The following is an 18,574-nucleotide window of genomic DNA, read 5'->3' on the forward strand; positions in this document are numbered from 1 at the left end:
TTGGAAAGACAGTGGGAATAGCAATCATCAAACCAGGCTGATCCTATGGGTGATTAGATGTAAATAAATTTACCTTCATGGGAAATTGAATATTTCAGTTATTAGAATAACATTCAGTAAATTAAGGCTAAATTGTATTGCCAGTAATTCTCTATTTATTTAGTTGCTGCTTCTCCCAAGTTAGTAACTTTTTGTCTTCTTCCTTGCTATCTTTTTTGGGGATGTGTTTATAGTTCTTAGCAACAATGAACAAGGCCAAAAGAAGGTGCAAATCACATCAGTTTTTTTGATATTTTTTCTTTATTCTGGTAACTAGTTTCAACAAGAAAAATGTTAATTAACACCATTGCCCCAAGTATTTAGATAGTGTTTTATTTAACTCTAGTACTAATAAGAAAAAGAATAAACCGAAGATATATCTTAGTGGTGTGACTTACGTAGCCTTAGTGGTATAAATGATTCTACAGATTGTACTGGTGGGGTCATAGTTACCTTTTATCACAGCACCCCAGGTTCCACATAAAGGAATGGTTTTCAAGTGCCCTTTGAATGCCTTAACTTTTGGCTGTTTATTTGCCATCTAAATATGGGATTTACAAAAAGAGTGATGATTGCCTAGTTATGAGTCTGAAATTATCATTAATAATGTAACATTCAGCGTCAGTAAGAGTTAAGCAAGTTTGTTATAAATGTTGGACTCTTTGTTCTGTTGTTGTCTTGGTGTGACCCTACAGTCGTTCAGAGCTTTGCACAGGCTGGCTCTTCGCTGCCTCTTTTACTGCATTCCCCATGCATAGGTGAGTTGTGCTAAAAGTCCGTCTGTAAGACACTTACGCATGGCATGGGGCTTGCTGTAGAAGTCTTGACATGAGTGGCCAGGCCACATGGCCAAAGTCCCCTTTCTCCTGATGAGGCAGATCCATGGTAGTGATGTTCAGCAGGTGACCTTCTGGGGAGAGAATAGGGTGTGTCCTTGTCCATGGTGGGTTTTCATGGTCAGGATCCCAAGGAAGGGGGTGTTTGGAAAAGGCCAGGAAGCAGCCTTTCTGGTCTGGCTGGGAAGTTCCAGGTAAGAATAGTGGCTCTGCATTCTTTGGAGAGAGATGTGGAGCCAGTGGAGAGATGTGGACCAGTGGAGACAACAACGAAGCTCCAAGGATTGAGCCACACCTCACCAAGAGGAGAGAAAGGAGAAAGCAAGGGACAAGCTTGCGTCTTTGACTGGGTGAGCCGAGACAGAGCAGGAAGGCATGGCTGTACACTGAGCTTCCTTCTGGATCTTCTTTCCATTCATACTACCTGGGAAGAGGCACGGGCTGAGGGATAATAGGAGTCCATGTGGCCCCAGCTTGCCCCACTCAGGGCTGCCCATAGCCAGTGAAGGAAGACACTCTGCTTTTGGCCTGGGATGGTTCCCACAGCCCTGGTAGGCAGAGCACACTTATATGGCAATACCTCTCTGCCTCAGCACAGAAGGATAAGTGTTACCTTAGTGCCATTTTGATCAAGTGGGAAAAATAAGGTACAAAAATGAAATTAATGATTAATCTTTGAGGAATAGGAAAGCACTGATGATAACACAAAGGTGCCCGTTTTCGTCATGTCCACTCAAATCTTACCATCAAAGACCTTGAACTTGTTTCTTCTGTTTCATTAGTGGTTGCATGCTGCCTGGCATCTCTTCACCTTAGTCCCTGAGTGCTCTCTGGAGCAGCAAGCTTGGCCTGTGCCTCTGTGAGGATATTGGCTTCTGGACCCTGTGCCCTGCTTCTAGCCTTGAGGAGGGTCAGGTTCCCTTGTAGGAGTTGGCCAGAGGAGTTTTACCTTTCTGGGAATGTTACTTGAAACCAGTAGAAAGAGCACTTTACCAGCTCAGTTAACTGAGCTGCATTTGTGGATGCTGGACTCAGTCAGCCAAACTGGTCTGAGGCTGCTTAACGTAAAGATCTGGTCTCCTGACCCGCTGGCTGATGCTGGATTGCTGCCTCGCACTTATTCATATGAATTTTGAGGTGACTCAAGCAGATGGGTTTAGAACAGAGCAGCTTAGAGCCTTCCGGATCCCTGAGAGTGGAAGTCCAAGCATACCGCCTGAAGTTCTGCCATGTCAGCCTTAGGATACAGGGCCAGCTTTGTCCAGTAAGCTGACAGTTGTCTTTGTCTTCTAGATTATCCCAACAAGAAATACTTTGACACCCCTGGCCTGGCGCGGTGGCCCACACCTGTAATCCCAGCAACTTTGGGAGGCCGAGGCGGGTGGATCACCTGAGGTCAGGAGTTCGAGATCAGCCTGGCCAACGTGGTGAAACCCTGTCTCTACTAAAAATACAAAAATTAGCCAGGTGTGGTGGCAGGTACCTGTAGTCTCAGCTACTCCAGAGGCTGAGGCAGGGGAATTGCTTGAACCCAGGAGGTGGAGGTTGCAGTGAGCCGAGATCGTGCCATTGCACTCCAGCGTGGGCGACAAGAGTGAAACTCCTTTTTTTTTTTTTTTTTTTAAAAGATATTTCTCAAAAAAGAAATACCTCGACACCCCTTAAATCTAAATTCTCATAGTCCCAAAAGTAAGCAGAAATTTAGTATATATTCGTGTTGTAAAGTTCCTAAGAACATCAGAAATTTTTTTTCTTGTGAAACAAATATACTTTGCTGTTGAAGCTGCATTTGAAGATATGGCAGTGCTGATGAATTGGAAGTGCTTTCATGTGCACATCTCTGTGACTCAGTCAGAGCAGGCACACAGGTATGTGTTCACATGCTTCCTCACCCAGTCAGCACTTCCTAGATGCCCCCATGTGCTTGCTAGGCCCATCATGAGGTGGGACACATGGATCAGTAGGCGTAGGCTTTAGCATGGGGCCTCCGAGGGCCCCAGGGAGATGAGCACATGGTGCGTCGCAGAACTCAGTGGGGTGTTATAACAGATATGCACACAGGGCTGTTGACATTACATTGGTTCACAAGTGATGTGATGTTTTAGGTGGAGCTTAAAGAATGGGCTGGGCGTAGTGGCTCACGCCAGTAGTCCCAACACTTTGGGAGGCCGAGGCGGGCGGATCACAAGGTCAAGAGATAGAGACCATGCTGGCTAACACGGTGAAATCCCGTCTCTACTAAAAATACAAAAAATTAGCCAGGCGTGGTGGCGCATGCCTGTGGTCCCAGCTACTTGGGAGGCTGAGGCAGGAGAATTGCTTGAACCCAGGGAGCAGAGGTTGCAGTGAACTGAGATCACACCACTGCACTCCAGCCTGGGTGACAGAGTGAGACTCCATCTCAAAAAAAAAACAAAGAATGAGGGGAGAGTATCCAGGTGGTGGCCTGTTGGTCATTGTTTAACAACTGGCTCTCCAGGGGGCAAGAGGTTTGATTTGTAGCATTTGTCAGTTTCCCACTGTGACTGACTTCAAGCCACCAACAAAAAGTAAACTGGCTGACAAAATTCCCGGAAGTTGCAGAATTGACTCCTGTGAGAAGGTATAGGAACTTCTGCATCCAGGGGCTAATAGAGTGTGGTATGCCAAATGCGTGGACTGCTTGGAGGAAGGTGCAGGGGATTAGGACCAGACTCAGGGCTTTGTGGGCATTGCAGAGCCTTTGCTGCTCTCCGCCAAGGGTCATTGAAGGTCCATGTTTAGAGGTACCCCTTCGGTGCCAGGCAGGGACCAGCCAGGTTGGAGGGAAGTAAACCCTCAGTGCATTCATGAGGAATGACAGTGAAATGGGAAGGATGAACTTGGGGATACTTTAGCAAAAGAGTAGACTGGTGACTTTGAAGTGGGTACTAGGGAAAGAAGAATTGAGGGAGACTTCAGTGACTCACCACATACTGAGGGGATGGGCCTCCCGTGGAGAAGGGCAGAGCAGTTGGGAACGTGGCCCTGGGGCCAGGCAGACTGGGCTCGAGGCTGGACCCCGATCTTGGGCAAGCCAGTCAACTCATCTGTATCTCTTTTTTTTTTTTTCTGTGTAAAATAGAATGATAATAGCAACACAAGTTTCTGTTAGCAGAAGTGCTTCCACAGAGAAATGGGAATCATTGGCAGTCGCATGTAATAGCTGAGACTACCCTAAAGCAAGAGAAGCAGCAGCATCGTTTCTTCCTTCCAGTGCAGTGTAGGTGTGAGAGATTTCATGATGGCAGAGAGCATGTAGCTAATCAGTGGAGGAAGTGCAGCAAAAAACGCAGCAGGATTTCTGACATGTTCAGCAAGACTTTTGTGCCTTGTCACATTTCAAGATTTCGTTTGGATGAGAAGTGCTGGCATTTCTGCTACACCCTATTGTTATAGCCATTAACAGGGCTGTAAAACTGGACTCTGCCAGAAGTCCCAAATGCCAAGTTGTCACACCAGACTCTATAACTCTACTAATCCAGGATTTTTTTTCTTCGTACTACCTTCATACCACCACTTCATACTACCTTTAAACTTTGTAATTTTAGCAGCAAAGTATTTGTAAACTCCTGTCTGCTACAGAAATTTTTCTCAGTAGGAATTAGAATGAAGCACCTGGAAGACATAATTCTTGTGAGAGTGTTAGACTTTTAGTTGGGGGTTAATTTACTTGCACGTTATCTTTTTGTTTTGTTTTGTTTTTGTTTTTGAGATAGGGTCTTGCTCTGTTGCCCAGGCTGGAGTGCAGTGGTTCAGTCATAGCTCACTGCAGCCTTTAACTCCTGGGCTCAGGTGATCCTCCCACCTCAGCCTCCTGGATTGCTGGGATTATAGGCGTGAGCCACCCAGCCTGGCCATATTCTCTTTTCTATGTGCTCTCTGCCGTATGCTAGATGATAAAGATGGAAGGATGGGCTAAGACTTGAATCGAACATGATTCGTCAGTAATGAGCAAAGAAGTTTGCTGAGAGCCTGCGGGGACCATGCTGGCTGCTGGGGAAGTGATGTCTCTTGGACTGTGCAGCTCCATAGCCTACAACAGGGCTGACATCTGCCCTATGCATGGGTCCCATCAGCTGTAGGGGCAAAAAACGTGTGTGCAGACAGGGCAGGACAGCACACTAGTGCAGTCCATGAAAGCTTCATGATTATGTCCAGAATGTTAGAGCACTTCACAAACTGTCAAGCAGTGTTGAGGCCCCACTCGTGTCTGGCAGATGCATAGGGTGCTTGAGGTGAAGGTGGCTTGGAGTGCATCACTGGCGGTCCATGCTCGTGCTGCCCACTGGAATGCATGAGAAGGGCCCTGCAGCAGTTTCCATTCTGAAGTCCTAGGAAGGTGCTTCCATAGCGAGGGCATTATAGGGGAGCAGGAGAAGAAAATGGCGTGTCAAGGCATGGGTGCCCCAGTCACCTCTCCCTACACTCCACTGTCCACATAGGTCAAGTGATTTCGAGAACCAAACTCATGGAATTAGCTCAGTCTAGCCAAAAATAGATGGTCACTATGCTTTGTGTGCAGTAGGATTGTAGAACGGCACGACACATCAGAAGGAAGCTAGCTCTCCTTGTGGCCAAGTACATATATCGACCTATTGGGAACAAAAGAAAAACACATCAGAAGCTCGCAGGTGAGCACACGACAGAAGCGCCACCCCAGATTGGGGTCAGGAGCCGAGGCGGGACCAGGTAGCTCTGTCGCGCCCACACAGCCAGAACGCCGCTGTCAGGAAGACGTGTTTCTAGTGAGAATGAAGGGATTCATTTAGATACAACTGAGACCTGAAAAGTCTGAAACAGTCTGAGCTCAAACCCAAGCCAGGGCTGTCTCAGGTCAACCTCAGAGCACAGTTTAGTTTTTGAACTGATTCAGCCCACTTCTCGGGGCCAAGGACAGCCACCCTTCCTCAGCCTGGCACGTGCACACACATGTATCTTCTGAGGGCAGATGCATTGCATTTACTCTGGCGTGTGTGAGGGAGAAATGGTTTGTAAACTTGAAGTCATAGAAATGTAAAGCTGGAAGGTGGGGGGGATGTTGGATGGAGGGTGAAAGGTTTCTGTAGTGCAGGAGGAGTCCATTGTGGAGGTTGTCTACACAGCATGATGACTGCAGTTAATAATTATACATCCTTTACTTCAGATTTGCTAAGAGTAGATCTTATATATTCTCACCACAAAAATAAAAGGATTGACTTGAGGTGACGGACAACGAGCTGGGCTGTGGCCACTGGTTCATAACGCATACAAGCACAGAACACCACGTGCTGCCAATATAGACAGATTGCATTTATCAGTTACACCTCAATAAAGAAAAAAACTCCACAAAGCTAGAAGGAGCTTTGCAGATGATGTGGTCAACCTTCTCATCACTGGGGTGACCAGTTGTGACCCATCAAGGCCTAAGGGCTGTCCAGGCCACCCAGACAGTGGTGTGGCGCAGGCCCTGCCCCCTGCTGGTGATGGGTGTCATGTTGCCCTCGTGGTGCATTGGATTAATCTGGGCAGCAGCGCCACATCTGCAGACGCTGCCCTTCTCCAGGTGCGTCTCAATGCAGTAGAGGAGTACTGACCTCCTGATGCTGACGGACACCTAGTGCATGGGGAGGTGCAGCAGTAGGGCCTCACCCAGGAACAGCCTGGTTCTGTCCTGCTGTGCAGCCCTCTCTTGCTCTCCTCCTCCAGCCTTCCCCAGGGTGGTGGATGCAGGCCCCTTGACGCCTTGCGACGCATGACTTGGAGAGCTCTTTTTGTGTTACCATGTTTTGAAGCACTCATTCCAGCTCTACTCTTCAGTTACTGTGTGAACAAACATTGGCCATCTTCTCAGTGAGTTGCTGTTGTATTTTCCTTTCAGCAAGTGAACAATGGCCTCACCCTCAGTGACCTTCCTCTGCACATGCTGAACAACATCCTATACCGGTTCTCAGACGGATGGGACATCATCACCTTAGGCCAGGTGACCCCCACGTTGTATATGCTCAGTGAAGACAGACAGCTGTGGAAGAAGCTATGTCAGTACCATTTTGCTGAAAAGCAGGTGAGTGAGATGCAGCAGTCTCCCCTCAGGCTGGGAGTTTATAGACTCTGCCTGGGGGCCATACCCTATAAACTCACCTGGAGAGAAAGAATGGCTGAGTATTTTCCACTTTTAAAGAACCAGGAACAATCAGAATTTATTGAGATTGCTGTGGTTTCTCTCCTATAGAATGTAAGGTTTATTTTTCATATTGAAAGAGAACCATGATTCTAAAAATAACCCAAAACTGAACAGCAAAGCAAGAACTGAGTTCTTTTCTCTCCTGTTGATAACGAGGTGCATAGAGTCCCTGGCTCACTGCCTTTTCTCCTGATTTGATGAATCAGATTCCAGTTCTTTTGACCAAGCTGCACATCCTTGAAAAGTCAGGCGCCCTCTGTGTGCCTCAGTGCTCTCAGCACTCGGTAGATGCCGCTCCTGAGTGTCCACAGCGCCTCCCCGCTTGCTTGCCTGCTGCACTTGGGAGTGCATGTGGGGCAGCACAAGGTGTGTTCTCCTGTCACTCCTTGAGGCCTTTCCAGGGTGGTCTGCTCATTCCTTATCCACGATGAGACCCTGTGGTCCCTGTTCCTGGGCCTCTGCAGAAACTGGGGGTTCTCCTCATCACCCCACAGATGTCCAAGGCACCTGCTCTGCACAGAGCTGGTCGCAGCCGGAGAAGGCAGGTGGCTGGAGGGAGGCATGTTGTGCTCCTCACGGGGTGGGATTTGAACTGTGGTCAGCACCTTGAAGACCTAGGATGGGACTGGGTGCCTTTCATGAGGAGCATAGTCTACTCTTGGAATGCAGGGCAGTCGACAGGGCCTAGGGAGAGAGCCGGACCCTAACATGGGGCGGGTGCTGTGTGTTTGAGTGGTGGATGGTGAGGAAGCACGGCAGAGGCCGAGCTACATGAAGAATCCTTGTCTGTGTCCTGTGAGCTCAGGGGAGCCAGCAAAGCGCATGGAATTGCAGCTTTCAGAAGAGCCTCTGTTCTTGTTTGAGGACTAGGCTGGAGTGGATACAAGAGGATCCATCAGGATCCTGCCTCAGGAAAATAAGAGTTATGGGCAAGGAAGTGCACAAGGGCAACAGGGAAGACATCAGAAGATGACCCCGATGGGATGGGGGCTCCCACAGGAAGGGGTTGGCCTAAACATGGGCCTCATGGAGTGTGTCTGAGAGGTATGTGGAGCTAGGGCCTAGACAGATGCATATGGAGAGGACAGGAGGCAACAGGATCAGCCTGGGCAGGGCCTGAGGGTACCAACCCCAATGCTGAGTGATAGAATGAGGTGCCGCAGAACCTGGGGGGAGCTGGACCCTCAAGGCCATGGACAGAGAGATTAGTAGGACAAAGAAAAGCCTTTGAGATTTAGCCGAGCAGAGGTTATGGATGCCTTGGGGAAAACTGTCTCAAGTGGACTTGTTCGGGAGAAGCAAAAGAATTCCAGTATTAATTTGAATAGAACAGTAGATTGGATTTTAAGTCAGCATTGGGCATGGGGGAGGGGGTGGATAGAATTTTGTGGGGAGGATTTAGATCCTAGGAAAAGAGGTAAATGAAGGTCACCTGGATGAGCCCTCTGCCTCCCAGTTTGCCCTGGGACACTCCCTATCACGTGCAGGCCCCGAGCTGTTCCCAAAAGGCGTTAATGAGAGTGCCTGGCAGGTGTTTATACATCTAGACCCTAAACATACTTAAGGATGTCTTTTGGCCATTTCTGTGGTCATTGCCATTCTTGAAAGAGTTGCTTTAAATAAGTTAAATGTCTGTTCTGCACCGATATCCTAGAATAGTTAAGTTGCAATTAGCACCTGTAGGTGCATCTCATTTGTACACGTTTTCTTAACTGAATCATAAAAACACAGCATCAGAAAATAATGATCTGTTTTTCAGGCCTCAGTAACTAACATTAAGGCCCTGAAAAAAAAAAAAAGCATATTAGAAATAGCTTTTATGAGAAAGCATAGATAAGGAAGCATCCTCAAAGTAAAAACTAGATACCTGAGAAAACCGGACTGGTTCAAGATAGTATGGAAGGAAAAGTCAGCTAAATGCTCTTGACTGGAGCATCTGGTGGGATGTTGCATTTGAGTTCAGAAAAATCACAGATGGTTATTCATGAGGAAAACCATGGGAGGGGATTCTCCGGTGAACACTGGTGTCACACAGAGTCAGTAAGAAGTAGGAATGAGACAACAAATGGTTGTTTTTAGTCTCTAGGAACTAATGTTTTAACAGTGCCTGCCTGGAGGACACAGAAATTAATATTAAATATGAACAGGCTGATAACTACTTTTTATTTTGCAAGTAGTCTTCTTTTCAAATTTTATTAGAAACAAGATTTCCTCACTGATTCCACGATAATTTCCAGAGTCCTCAAAAGCCGTGACTGAAGTATGAGTATGTTATACAAGTGATTGTTTTTAGTTTTGAAAAGTAAAACATGCTCATTGCAGCAACAGCCCTAAAGACTAGTACAGTGTTGTACAAACAAGTTAAAGGCTCCCACCCCAAGGCAGCCCTGTTACTCCTTTAGCCCATGCATTTTGTTTTTTGTTTCAGGCTTTTATATGCACTCAAACATACACATTAATTTCGCTAGCTCTGCACTGGTCATTTTCAAAACTGTAATTGAAAGTCACTCTGTAATACTGATGTTTTTGGTAACAGCTTTATTAAGATACCCTCCACTTTATGCAGCCATCACTACAGTCGATGTTAGGATATTGGCATCTGTATTAGTCCATTATCCGCTGCCAATAAAAGACATACCCGAGACTGGGTAATTTTTAAAGAAAAAGAGGTTTAATGGACTCACAGTTTGATGTGGCTGGGGAGGCCTCACAATCCTGGTGGAAGGCAAAGGAGGAGCAAAGTCCCATCTTACATGGCAGCAGGCAAGAGAGCATGTGCAGGGGAATTGCCCTTTATAAAACCATCAGATCTTGTGAGACTTATTCACTATCACAAGAACAGCATGGGAAAGACTTGCCCCCATGATTCAGTTACCTCCCACCGGGTCCCTCCCACGGCACATGGGAATTATGGGAACTACAATTCAAGATTTGGCAGGGGACACAGCTGAAACATCAGTATCACCTCAGGAAAAACAAAACAAAACATGCCCTTCAGCTGCCATTCCCAGCCCCAAGCAACCCCTAATCGACTTTCTGTCTCTGTGTTTCCCTGTTCTGGATGTGTAATATAAGAGGAATCTATGGCATTTGTCATCTTGTGACTGGCTTCTTACCCTTTGCATGATGTCCTTACGGCTCCATGTTGTAGAATAAATCAGAGCTTCATTCAAGACTGAATAATATCCCACTCTATGTATATCCACTTTTTGTTTATCCATTCATCAGTTGACTGACATTTAGTTTGTTTGATAAAAGTTTGTGGCTTTTACAAATAATGCTGCCATGAACATGTTCGAGTTTGTGTGTAGATGCATGTTTTCATTTCTCTTGGTTATAAACCTAGGAGTAGAATGGCTGAGTCATATGGTGGATTCTGTTTAACTTTTTGAGGAATTGCCAGACTGTTTTGCAAAGTGGCTGCACCATTTCACATTCCCCCAGCAGTGTGTGAGGTCTCTTGATTCTCCACCCCTCCCCATTGCTTCTCATTATTTCAGTTGTTGATTAAAGCCATTCTGGTGGGCATGAAGTGGGACTCACTCTATTTCCCTGATGGCTGGATTCTAGAGCATCTTTTCATGAGGTTATCGCCCATTTCTGAGACCTTTTTAGATAAATGTCTTTGCACGTCCTTTGCCCATTTTTAAAATTGGGTTGTCTTTTTATTATTGAGTTGTGTTCTTTATCTATTCTAGATATAAGTCCGTTATCGCATATGATGTGTGTAGCTTATTTTAATTTAATAATATATTGTGGACATTATTCTGGATTGGAATATTTAAGTCTGTTTAACAGCTGCTTGGTATTCCATTATACAGGCGTAACACAATTTATTTGATTTGTCACTTATTGATTTAACCCAAGTGAGTTTAATTTCAAATAATTTTTTATGTACTACACTGCCTTTGAAAAATAATTTCAGATAGAACTGGAGGCCATTATTCTAAGTAAAATAACTTAGGAATGGAAAACCAAATACCACTTTTTTATAATGTTCTCACTTATAAGTGGGAGCTAAGCCATGGGTACACAAAGGCATTCAGAGCGGTATAATACACATTGGAGACTCAGAAGAGGGAAGGGTAGGAGGAGGGTGAGGGATGAAACACTACATGTTGGGTCAGTGCATACTTCTCCAGTGATGGGAGCACAAAAATCCCACACTTCAGCACTGTACAATTCATCCATGTAACCAAAACCCACTTGTACCCCTAAAGCTATTGAAGTTTAAAAAAAGAAATTAAAAACTAAAATAAAATGAAAAAGTTTTACACCTAATATTATGTTTTGAAAGTCCTCTTACGCTGATTCTGAATGGAATTTTGTTTGTTTAGTTTTGTAGACATTTGATCCTTTCAGAAAAAGGTCATATTGAATGGAAGTTGATGTACTTTGCACTTCAGAAACATTACCCAGCGAAGGAGCAGTACGGAGACACGCTGCATTTCTGTCGGCACTGCAGCATTCTCTTTTGGAAGGTACTGATTTAAATACACTCTTGGAATTTCAGGATTAAATTTTGGTGAAACAAACTAATCACCTACATTTTAAGTATAAGACTAAAAAGTGGAAAATACTGTTTGTTATAAGTAAGTTAAGGAGATATATTTTACCAAATATTGGGGTAGGGGAACAGATGTTCATTCAATGTGTGGCTTAAACCAGAAATGCTAAAAACCAAAATGCTTCTCCTTTTTGCAGAAGTTAGCATGTAGGAGGGCATTGCAGGCGGATTGCAGCCAGTGGTCTTTCCTGGCAGCAGCTCCAGGTTCCCTGCCGACCCCCAGCCTGAGGTTGAAGGCTAGAGCGTAACCCCTCTGCCCATCTGAGGACAAGTGCACCTTCCTCGTTTCCCCAGACTTAGCCCTCGGCCCTTTATGTTCCCACTGTCTCTGCAGGGCCAGGACCAGCTTAGGCTTCATTTCTCAAAGCCACATTGTTAGAAAAAAAGGGTCCATAGAGAAGTCCCAGATTTTAAAATCTGCATTTTTCTCATTCATATGATCAGAACTTAACAAGACTATCGTTACTTATCTGCAAGTCTCATCCCTTCATCCAGTTACTTCCTGTTCTCACCATCCAGACTGTGTGTCTAAATAGAATGTTTTTCACAGTCAGAGAGGTAACTGCTTATTTCTTTTTTTTCTTTTTTCTTTTCTGAGATAGGGTCTCGCTCTGTCACCCAGGCTGGAGTGCAGTGGCGTCATCATGGCTCACTGCAGCCTCTACCTCCTGCCTCTTAAGCTGTAGTCCAGCTAGGGACTACAGGCAGATGCTACCACGCCCAGCTAATTCACTTCTTTTTTTTGTTTGTTTTTTTGAAACAGCATCTTGCTCTGTCACCCAGGCAGTTATGGGTGCAGAGGCGCAGTTATGGCTCACTTCAGCCCCGACTTCTGGGCTCAAGTGATTCTCCCACCTCAGCCTCCTGAGTAACTGGGACCACGGGGGCGAGCCACCATGCCCAGCTGATTTTGTTTGTTTGTTTTTGGTAGAGACAGGGTTTCACCGTGTTACCCATGGCTGGTCTCAAAACTCCCAAGCTCACGCAATTTACCTGCCCCAGCTTTCCAAAGTGCTGGGGTTACAGGCGTGAGCCATGGCACCCGGCCATTATCCACTTCTTTCTTAACATGTTAATATTATTTCACCATGGAAACCATGTTTCCATGGTTTGCCTTGCGTTTGAGCATGTTTGATGTTGTGAGATTTCACCATGGGGAAAAAAAAAATGTCGAAACTAGGCGTAAGCTGGTCCTGGAGTGAGCCTGCTGAGCTGCTGGCTGCTCTGCGGAGGGAGCCCCCTGACTGTCCCTGGTCTAGATGAGGCCCTGCCTCTTGCAAGAGTGGGCTGTCTCTGCCTCTTGCCTTCTCTAGGTCTAGGGAGATGAGGCTTTTGCCTGATAGACACCATAACCTATTGTGATTACTTCTTTTGCTTTACATTTATCTAAATTTGTTATCAGATAGGTCATAAGGCAAGCTCTAGGTTGTCAGAAAGAGACAACTGCTTTTCATTTTTTCATTTCAAATTACATTTATTCTAAGTGTGGCTTTAAAAATTAATCCATGGTTGAGCAGAGAATGTAAAGATGTGTTTTTCTTGTATTATTTTAATAGTTTTATTTGGTATAACAAAGGTAAACAGCATCATACATGAATATGAGATTTTATTTCTAATTTATTGTTTTATATTTTGGTATGACTTCTCTCTTTCCTGAAATTAAAAAGATGCAAGTTGTGTTATGTGTTTTTGCAGTAGTACAACTGTCTTGTAGAATATTATCCCTCAAGAGCAGGGAACATCTTGATTCCAGTTTATTCTCAATTTGGTGAAGTCAACAAATCAGTTCATCAGTAAGATTACGGCTATACAGGAGAGAGCCCTCATTCTATTCTTTTCTCCCCAGTTATAGGGCACAAAAAGTACAGTATGGGGGTGAGTTGTCTGCAGTAGAAGCCACAGGCAGATGCTTGTGGACAGAAGGAAAGGGGCCAATTGAGTAAGTCCAGGTTCCCAGCCAGCTTTGACATCTGACCCTGGAGGGAACAGGGCCCGCCTTCTGTGTAGTTCCTTCTAGGACTGACACCTGTTCTTCTCTGAAATATCAACACTGAAAACATGTGGCTGTGTCTTCAGTCACAGAGTAAGAGTGGACACAATACTGTAGTTTCTAATTTGAGTTAGTGCTTCTCCTAAGAGTTAGGTTTCTTTTTTTCTCCTGAGCAGATTGTTTTGTACTATAGAACTATTAAAAGCAATGATACTTTTATAGGGAAAATACCATTCATAGAAGGGACAGAAGGCTTTCAGTTTTGTATGTGGTAGTATTTTTCTTAGAACAATATTTATGAATATTGGAGCTCTCCCTGTCTGCTGGGCAACTAACAAAGAAACACCCACTCCTTTGCTTCCACATTGTGGGCAGCACAGATCAAGCCTCCCTTACCTGAAATGCCTGGGACTTGAAGGGCTTCAGGTTTCAGGTTTTTTTCATCTGTTTCATTTACACAGAGCTTGAAGATAATTTCATACAATGTTTTAGTAATTTTATGCATGAAACAAAGTTTGTGTTATGTACTTAACGTGTAGTTTTCCACTGTGGCATCATGTCAGTGCTCAAAAGTTTTGGATTTTGGAGCATCTCAGATTTTTGGATTACAGGTGCTCCATGTATATAAGAATATGCTGCCTTAGTTTCCTGAAACATGTAAGTTCTGATTTTTTTAAATTGAGAGATGATGTAGGCTTCCAAAAGAATTTGCTTCGCCATTCTTGTATTTAGTGAACTTTGTTATCATACTTGATCATGTCATGGAAATTGAGAACAAGTCTCTCCTAGCAAGGACAGCTGCCCATCTCTTAGTTCTGGGAGGTTCATGTCTTGCCCCTGGAGGCTGTGATGTCCACTTCACTGCAGCTACAGTGAGAGGTCCCATCACAGCTTCTCCCACTGAATATCATTCTAGAAGGCAGTCCACGTTCTTAGTTCTGAATCCATGCATGGAAGTATTCAAAAAGAGTCATCCCTCCTAATTGAACCCCTGAAGATGTCAGGTACTTCTTGCCCTGTCTTCCATCTCCTGCACCGTGGGTTTGCCCAATGTGGCTAATCAGAGGTGAGTGGCCTGGTGAGCCAAACCCAGACTGGAGTCAGGCGGACCTGGACTTGCCTCCGGGGTCTCCTGAGCTTGCTGCCCCTCCTAGGGTCTTGGTTTGACGCCATTACCCACCACACAGAGGAGCTGTGAATGTTCAGCAGTCCTGCGCCTGGAAACTGGCACATAGCTGGTACTCAGAAAATGGCACTTAGGGTTAGGGTCACTGCTTGTTTTTTGTTTGTTTGTTTAGCATCCTAGTAGTTTGTGTTGACTGAGAAACTAAAGTAATATCAAAGCTATTAAGAAAATGAGACTGGGTGTTGGTGACTCTAAATTCTGGCCCTGGGACTTGGTCATGAGCCGACACCATGGTGCATCTGTCTCAGGTCTGCATCTGGTATTTATCATTTCCCACAGTACATAAGCTTGGAGCTCTCCAGTCAGCAGTGCTGTGGAGCCGCTTCATCTGCTCCCAAGCTGGTTTCCCACCTGTTCTGGCTCTACTATATTGGAGTTCTTTTTTAACTTTTCTACCTGCCTTAGTCAGCCTTCCGCACAGTCCGTAAGTAACTGGGCTGAGTTAAGCTCTGGAGCCAAAGACTGACTTCAATGGCCCTGCGAGGGTCCACTGAGAGGGGGTGGCATTATCTCCCAGCTGTACAAAACCTCAGTTAAAAACTGTAGACTTGTTGGCTGGGTCAGGGAAGCCAGGATGAGCATTTGGCATTTTTATGTCCTGTTTTTTCTTGGTGTATCAGTTGCCAGAATAGAGGGCTGGACATCTGACGTTCACCCCACAGGCCTGTGTGGACATCAGGAGCAAAGTTGGAGCCAGAATATAAGATGAGGTCTCCATGGTCTGGTGGTCCTGGTCTTGCGGGGGAACTGCTTTGCTAGTAGCAGCCTGAACCAGCGCGGGAGAACAGCACAGGAGGGCAGCTGCTGAGGCTTGGGTCTGTGTTGGAAAGTGGCATCCACTGGCCTGGAGAAACAAGTGTCAGAGGTGGAGGCTGGCTTAAGGGCATGTGTGGAATTGACTTAATGTGGATTACTGAGCACAGAGCAGACCCTTTGGATGTTAAAGGAAGAACAAAGAACTTTCCCCAAAAAAATCTATTATAAAGTTTTAATATAAACTGCACATGGAAACAGCATCTCTTTTTCAGTGAATAATTTTAAAGGTTATTTAGCACTGCAGCCTCATTAGTTGCCAAATTTGAAAGACTTAAAGGTAGAGATACGTTGTCTTAAGACTGTCTTCAAGTAGTTTGGGAATTTGGGTTATCTGATAAGACCTTGTTTGCTTACTTTTAATAACCTTGTAGTATCCAAATTTAGTTACCTGATGTTTTTAGTTATTTTCGTAAATAATATGAATCAAACCTGAATGCCTAGATGCAGTCTGGCTCTTTCTAATCTTAACTTCTCCTTTTTTCCTCCCTTCACTGCATTCCTTCCTGATTCTTTCTTCATGATCTCAAAGGACTACCATCTTGCTTTACTATTCAAGGTACTTCCCCATCTTGCCACACATCCTGTGTTCGGGATGAAAACGTTGCATCGTGCTGCATCTCATGCACGTCATCCTGGCCACTGCCCGGCTCGATTCCAGCTCTCGCTGACTTGAGCTTTCACAGGACCCTGAGCAGGGCTGAGTGGCCACTTTGATCACCTCAGCAAGGACGAGAGTGTTCATGAAATATTTTGCAGAACAACACCTGAGTGCTGAGGGAGGGTGCTAGATGTGCCCATAAACACTTCACCACACAGCACCTGGGTTGGCAGCACTGCCAGGGCATGCCATGGAGAGACCCAGCACTGACCCCAGAGCCTCTGGTCCCATTTACCTACGTTCCTCCTAAGATTCTGCCAGTCTTCATCCACAAAATTAATTTTTCTGTCGTCACTTCTCATATTAAATATAATTCTGGATCCTTAGGTATGTGAGCATGGCCAGCTCCCTTGGAGCAAGCAGGAGCCTTGGGGGCTGAGGCCATGTGTCCCCACTCTCCTGTCCTATGCAGGGAGCCCAAGCTGATTCAGGGATGAATGGCAGGTGGAGGGAACCCTGTGTAACAGAGTGAGCCAGGAACAGGAGGACAGGACAAAGGAATGGCTGGGACCAGAGGACAGAAAGTCCCCAGTGGTTTCTTCTGTGGCCTTGTAGATTCCGGGGCAGTCCAGGGTGGTGTCAGCAGCTGGCTCCTCTGACTCAGTACCAGATTCGGCACTGGAGGGCTGACCTGGGGCCACTGTCTCCTGCCCTACCTGAGCAGGAGTTCCATGGGAAACCTCTATGTAGAATCGGCTGCGGCTGCCCTTGTGTTGATCATTCTCATCCAAGTAATCTCCCATGTACCTCTAAGGTGGGGCCCAGGGTCCACATCAACAAGCAGCTGACGACCCCTCAACCACCATCACTAGAGTGTGGCTGGTGGTGGGGCCCTCTCCTAACCATCTCCCACCTCCCCACAGGACTCAGGACACCCCTGCACGGCGGCCGACCCTGACAGCTGCTTCACGCCTGTGTCTCCACAGCACTTCATCGACCTCTTCAAGTTTTAAGGGCTGCCCCTGCCATCCCTGTTGGAGATTGTGAATCATGCTGTCTGTGCAGGGCTCATAGTGAGTGTTCTGTGAGGTGGGTGGAGGCTCCTGGGAGGCCCCTGCTTCCAGAAAGCCTGGGACGAACTGCCCTTCTGCACAGAGGGGACTGCATGGTTGCATTTTCATCACTGAAAGTCAGAGGCCAAGGAAATCATTTCTACTTCTTTAAAAACTCCTTCTAAGCATATTAAAATGTGAAATTTTGCGTACTATATATATATATAGTTCAAAAATATTTCAGGTGGTCAGCTCCACATTCTTTGTTGACCTGACACTAATGGCCAATAATATGCTTCTTAATTATCAAATTATAGTTTCTCAATTTTATACTAATTGGGGGTGGGTTACAAAACAGTTGATCCTTGTAAATACATTGTACAGAATATTTATTTTTTCTCAAAATGCATTTTAACTACTACATTGGCTGTGCCCAAATGAGTCCTCTTTGAATAGAAAGTGAACCCAGGGCAATGACAGCCATTCTTAGGGATTGTGGATCGGGGTATGAATTGTGCACACACAGCCCAACAACGAGCAGTGGTCTCTGTGCTCCTAGGCATCCAGCACAGGTTCTGGCAGGGTACCCCTGCTGGGGGTGGGGGCTGGTCTGTGCATAATCCTGGACTGTGATGGGAACAGCCCAGTGCAGTCTAAACTTTAATTGTGTTGAAACTACTTTAATACAAAGTAATAAATCATGTTTATCTCTTGATTTAAACTTCATCAGTTTTGCATCCTGAGAAATGTTTTTAGTGATTTTGATATTTAAATCCTTAAAAGATTGCTTTGTTTTTAAAATAACGCATGTCCATTTTAGAAAATTAGAAAATCAATCCCACCACCCAAAGATTATTGTGCATGCTGAAAAGAATATGAAAAATCCCCTCAGGAGGCATAGGATAGAAATGTATTGTTGTATATTTCCATTTTTGAATAGGGTCAAGGAGCCCAAGTAAATCATTTCTACTTTTTCCTTTAAGCATAATAATAAAAGTATACTTTTATAGCGTTATAAATAGGACTAAAAAAAGATTCTGGATTTTTCAGCCCCACTTCTGTGAACTGACACAATGGCCAAGAATGCATTTATTTGTCAAATTATAGTTTCTCCTGAGGCGATGCAAATACCTGGGGCCTCTGTGAATATATGTTAGTTTTTCATAAAGCCATAAATGTCCTGTATACCACCGTTATTTCACAACCCACCCCCACCCCGACCCTGCCTTTTTTAGAAACGTAGAACCATATCCTAAATGTTATTTGGAAACTTGGCTTTTATTAGCTCCATAGAATCACCCAGATGGAA

The 18,574-nt window shown here is 45.3% G+C and overlaps 1 protein-coding gene and 1 long non-coding RNA gene across 8 annotated transcripts in view; one reads left to right on the forward strand and one right to left on the reverse strand.

Moving 5' to 3' along the window:
• The window catches only part of FBXO25 (F-box protein 25), a 64,097-nt gene extending 46,106 nt beyond the window's left edge, over window positions 1-17,991 (forward strand). For 5 of the 7 annotated variants that reach the window (XM_054498010.2, XM_054498013.2, XM_054498014.2 and 2 more), the window contains 3 exons: window positions 6,754-6,936; window positions 11,394-11,537; window positions 17,137-17,991. In XM_054498010.2, the coding sequence (XP_054353985.1) occupies window positions 6,754-6,936; window positions 11,394-11,537; window positions 17,137-17,226 (417 nt within the window). In that variant the 3' untranslated portion in view covers window positions 17,227-17,991. Of the gene's footprint in view, window positions 1-6,753; window positions 6,937-11,393; window positions 11,538-16,144; window positions 16,172-17,136 lie in introns of all 7 variants that reach the window. The other 2 variants (XM_054498003.2, XM_063668492.1) reach the window with 1 other exon arrangement.
• LOC134739977 (uncharacterized) lies at window positions 282-10,247 on the reverse strand. Its single transcript, XR_010127138.1, has 2 exons — window positions 9,741-10,247; window positions 282-5,488 (listed from the first exon to the last, which is right to left on the reverse strand). It is a non-coding gene; the product is annotated as an uncharacterized LOC134739977 (long non-coding RNA).
• Window positions 17,992-18,574: the final 583 nt, after the last annotated feature.

This window comes from Pongo pygmaeus, chromosome 7 (genome assembly GCF_028885625.2).
Source record: "Pongo pygmaeus isolate AG05252 chromosome 7, NHGRI_mPonPyg2-v2.0_pri, whole genome shotgun sequence".
In the NCBI taxonomy this organism is placed as follows: Eukaryota; Metazoa; Chordata; class Mammalia; order Primates; family Hominidae; genus Pongo; species Pongo pygmaeus.